Raw genomic sequence first — 3,907 nt, 5'->3', positions numbered from 1 at the left:
TTCCTCAGCGACCAGCACGGATCAGCTCTAGGCATGAGATTTCTAGTTGTGTCCTCTTTTGGAAGGCCAAACAAAGTAGTTTCGCTTTCACAACGAAACACACTGCGGGCTAGGGTGAGCGGAGGCCGGCGGGCTAGGGTGAGCGGAGGCCGGTGGCTGGAGTGAGCAGAGGCGGCCGGGCTTGAGAACGGCGCAACCGGCGGATTCGACGAAGGAGCGGCCGGCGGGCTTGCGGTAACGACGTAGACGTGGGGGCGTGTTAGAATGAGCCGTTTTAGGTAGGCGTGGTTGACTCTTACCTTTTATAAAGAATATCTCTTTGTATTTGAGACTTTAGTCTTTGCTACTTTACAGGTCTTCTTTATACACCAAGAGCTTGTAACACTCCAAAGAGAAGGGAAAAATTGAAGTCGCATCATATGACCCCTTTAAGAGACTGCAAGGATGAGTACAGAATCTGTTAACCTATGTTTGGTTGTTTGTCATGAATATTTGATTCTGTCTGAAGTTCAGTTGCACGATCTTCAAAACTGGCCAGAAGTCAATCAGAGGAGAGCTCTTTACACCGTATTGTGGTTGTTAAAAGCCATATGTGTGGTTGTGCTTGTGTGCATTTGACAAATGCTAAGAAATGCTTAAACAAACCTGCTAAATTCTGTAAATGCCTTTGCTGGGTCAAAGGTGGTTGGCGTGCATGCTTGAGTAGAGACACATGATATGGTGTTTAAGTGCACTGACGTCTGTGTGTCACTAGTCTGTACTTCCCATTATTTCAGAGAGCCTCTTGAGTTGTTTTTCATCTTCTAGATCTTCCTCCTAGTTTTTTAAAGCACTTATCTTCTGAGAGCCGGGTCTAATCTGGCACATTTGCTTTTTTGTTTGGCTTATTTCCTGCTATTCTCAGTTTGTCCCTTCTGTTTGTTTGTGTTTTTTCAGTTAAAGGCTCCAGGCCAGGCAAGAACGTACAGCTGACAGAGAGTGAAATCCGTGGCCTCTGTCTAAAATCTCGGGAAATTTTCCTCAGCCAGCCAATTCTGCTGGAGCTGGAAGCACCGCTCAAGATCTGCGGTAAGTATGTTTGTCCTACAGGGTTCCCACCTTCATAGAAACCTGGAAGATAAAAATAATTGATATCCTAATTTGTGGAGCATTCTGTATTAAACAATTTTTTCTGTTGTCTGTGCAGGTGATGTTCATGGTCAGTACTATGACCTCCTTCGTCTCTTTGAGTATGGCGGCTTTCCTCCTGAGAGCAACTACTTGTTCCTGGGGGACTATGTGGACAGAGGGAAACAATCTCTAGAGACCATCTGCCTCCTGTTGGCCTACAAAGTCAAATATCCTGAAAACTTCTTTCTGCTGCGTGGCAACCATGAATGCGCCTCTATCAACCGTATATATGGCTTCTATGATGAGTGTTAGTATTAGTATAAACTGAATTTTATCTCTAACAACTACATTACCACTTATGGCACCTTTCCATATATACGTTTCATAGTTTTGAATGCTAATAAGGTATTTTTTCCAATCTCTTCAGGTAAGCGACGGTATAACATTAAACTGTGGAAGACTTTCACAGACTGTTTCAACTGTTTACCTGTGGCTGCCATTGTAGACGAGAAGATCTTCTGTTGCCATGGAGGTAAGTGCAGGCCGAAGTCCTCTGTCCCCATGGCAATTTTAATGTTCTGTCATAACTCCTTTATTGACTTTGCAATTTCCCTGGAGAAGTTCAAATATAGCTGTTCATGGCCATATCGCTGGGAGACCATAAAGCTTGGTTCATTTGATTTGAAAAAAAAATTAAGGGACACACCAGGGGACTTAGTAGAGTCCTTGTAAAAAGACAGGGTTTAGCATACACTTCATTTGAACTGTAGTGAGTTTTGCAGAAGACGTGGGAGTAATCTACTCAGGAAATTAACCATAATTGATTTTTTTTTTTTGGTGATACAATCATATCCTTAAAATAATTGCTCTGGTTAGTGAATGAAATGCAGTAATTGTGGACCGCTGTAAACAAAAGTCCATTGGGAGTGCTCATATAAAGATGCTGAGGTTATTTCTATTACTTCAAGCAGCTTAAATTTGAGGTGTTCACTAGGGGTGTAACAATATACCAATGCCTCAGCTCTGTTTGCTGTGGGGGTAGGGTTCATGGCATGGCACCAGCAATGCTAAAGAACACTAGATTCACTTTTAACTTCAAAATAATAATAAAAACAATAATTGATCTCTGTTAGTTCATGTTCATACTTAATGCATTAACAAATGAGACTTTAAAAATTGTTGTTTTGTAAAGTGTTACTAAAAAATCTATTGCCTTGAAAAAAATAAAATATAATAAAATAATGCCTAAATAATGCAAACAAGTCACTGGACAACATTACTTAGCTATATATAAAAATACATGTGCCATGGATAAATAAAATTGAATAGCCAGACTATAAGGAAATGATTTTAATCAAATATGTAATAACTCAATCTGACGCTTGAGAGTCGCGAGCTGTTTGAGAGGCGGCTGTGCGAGCTTTGGCTGAGAGCACATTTAAGACAGTCTCTTAGAAAGTGAGCGAGTACTTTGTGTTAAAATAGCTTGAATGTTTAAATTGGCATGACTTAAAATGATGTACAAGTGACAGTTGTCAACTGTCTGAAGCGTGCACTGGTCTTGTATTGCAGCGTGCAGCTCGCTTGCAGAGCAAACTCAACGTGGATATTATGGATGTGAGGCCATTTGTGCATTTTGAGAGAGTGGGAGAAGCAGCAGTACTCAGAGAAAGTTTTCTCTCAGTACTCAGAGAAAGCAGCAGTACTCTGGAGAAACAGTCTCACAGAAAGTTTTAAAATGACTGAACTGCTCTGATAATCTGTTTGGATTCAACCTACATGCTATAGTGCTTAAATGTTTGTGGGAATTTCTAACTTTATAATCGCATTAAACCTGCGGGAATGTGCAGAATTACACACAATGCCCGCAATCCCACAGTGAAACACGGCAAATAAACTCAAAAAATTCACAGCTTTTTATTATAATAATGTTCTCGCAATGTTATGTATATGACAGTCCCATTTATAGTTATTAATATTCTGCTGCTTGCTTTGTGCTACTTGCGCAGTGCGCTGAAGAGATAATCACCGTAGTAGGCCTACAATGAAGCACTTTACTGCAGCAATATTGCAACTTGCAGTTCCACAAAAGGCTGTAGCCTATTTTTATGTAGCCTATATGACAGATTTTTTTCTGCACGTGTTGCCCTTAATGGTACCTTCCTTTTCAAAGTGATTCAAGCAATTCAAAACTAGGGGTGGGTATTGTTAAAAAAAAAAATCCGATACCATGACTTTGATACTGGTTCCTGAACGATACTTTTTTTATTTATACAAATGTTATGAAATCCATTTTAACAAGATAACATAGGGCTGGACAATAATTCAATATCAATATGTATCGCGATATAATTTTTTTCAATAACGGTGATATGATTTTTAAACACATTTCCGATATTTCGATATACATTACCAGTTTCCCATACATTGATTTATTTGTGCCGTTTGACTTCGTTGAATAAACATGAGCACTGCACGTTTCAAAATCATAACACGGCGCGGGTGTTTTATATGAATGAATCTCTGAAGGGAACCGACTGTCTTCAGAAAAGTTTCGATGGCATTTTCATTTGATCTGATAAAGTAGCATTCATGAGCGGAGCTGCTTTGATTACAGCCGTTACTGGAGAAACCGCTAGTTTTATCACTCTAAAAGCGCCTCCTGCTGGCAGAGAATGAGTTTTTATTTTAAATAAGCCTGTCTCCAGCAACATTTCCAGTTTTTGTGGTTGTTCAATTTTTTTGCTTTCTGCAGCGACTCTGAGCACTTTTCATACCCTTTTTTCTGGCTGAAGCA

General features: G+C 39.9%; 1 protein-coding gene across 1 annotated transcript in view; it reads left to right on the top strand.

Annotated features, from left to right (window-relative positions):
- The window catches only part of ppp1caa (protein phosphatase 1, catalytic subunit, alpha isozyme a), a 17,861-nt gene that overhangs the window by 9,148 nt on the left and 4,806 nt on the right, over positions 1-3,907 (top strand). Inside the window, exons 2-4 of the mRNA XM_016468048.1 lie at positions 937-1,068; positions 1,187-1,417; positions 1,538-1,642. Coding sequence (XP_016323534.1) covers positions 937-1,068; positions 1,187-1,417; positions 1,538-1,642 — 468 coding nt within the window. The remainder of the gene's footprint in view (positions 1-936; positions 1,069-1,186; positions 1,418-1,537; positions 1,643-3,907) is intronic.

The sequence above is a fragment of the Sinocyclocheilus anshuiensis genome, unplaced genomic scaffold (assembly GCF_001515605.1).
Source record: "Sinocyclocheilus anshuiensis isolate Anshui unplaced genomic scaffold, SAMN03320099.WGS_v1.1 scaffold893, whole genome shotgun sequence".
Lineage (NCBI taxonomy): Eukaryota > Metazoa > Chordata > Actinopteri > Cypriniformes > Cyprinidae > Sinocyclocheilus > Sinocyclocheilus anshuiensis.
The sequence above is the reverse complement of the archived record's forward strand: the minus strand, read 5'-3'. Positions and strand labels throughout refer to the sequence as shown.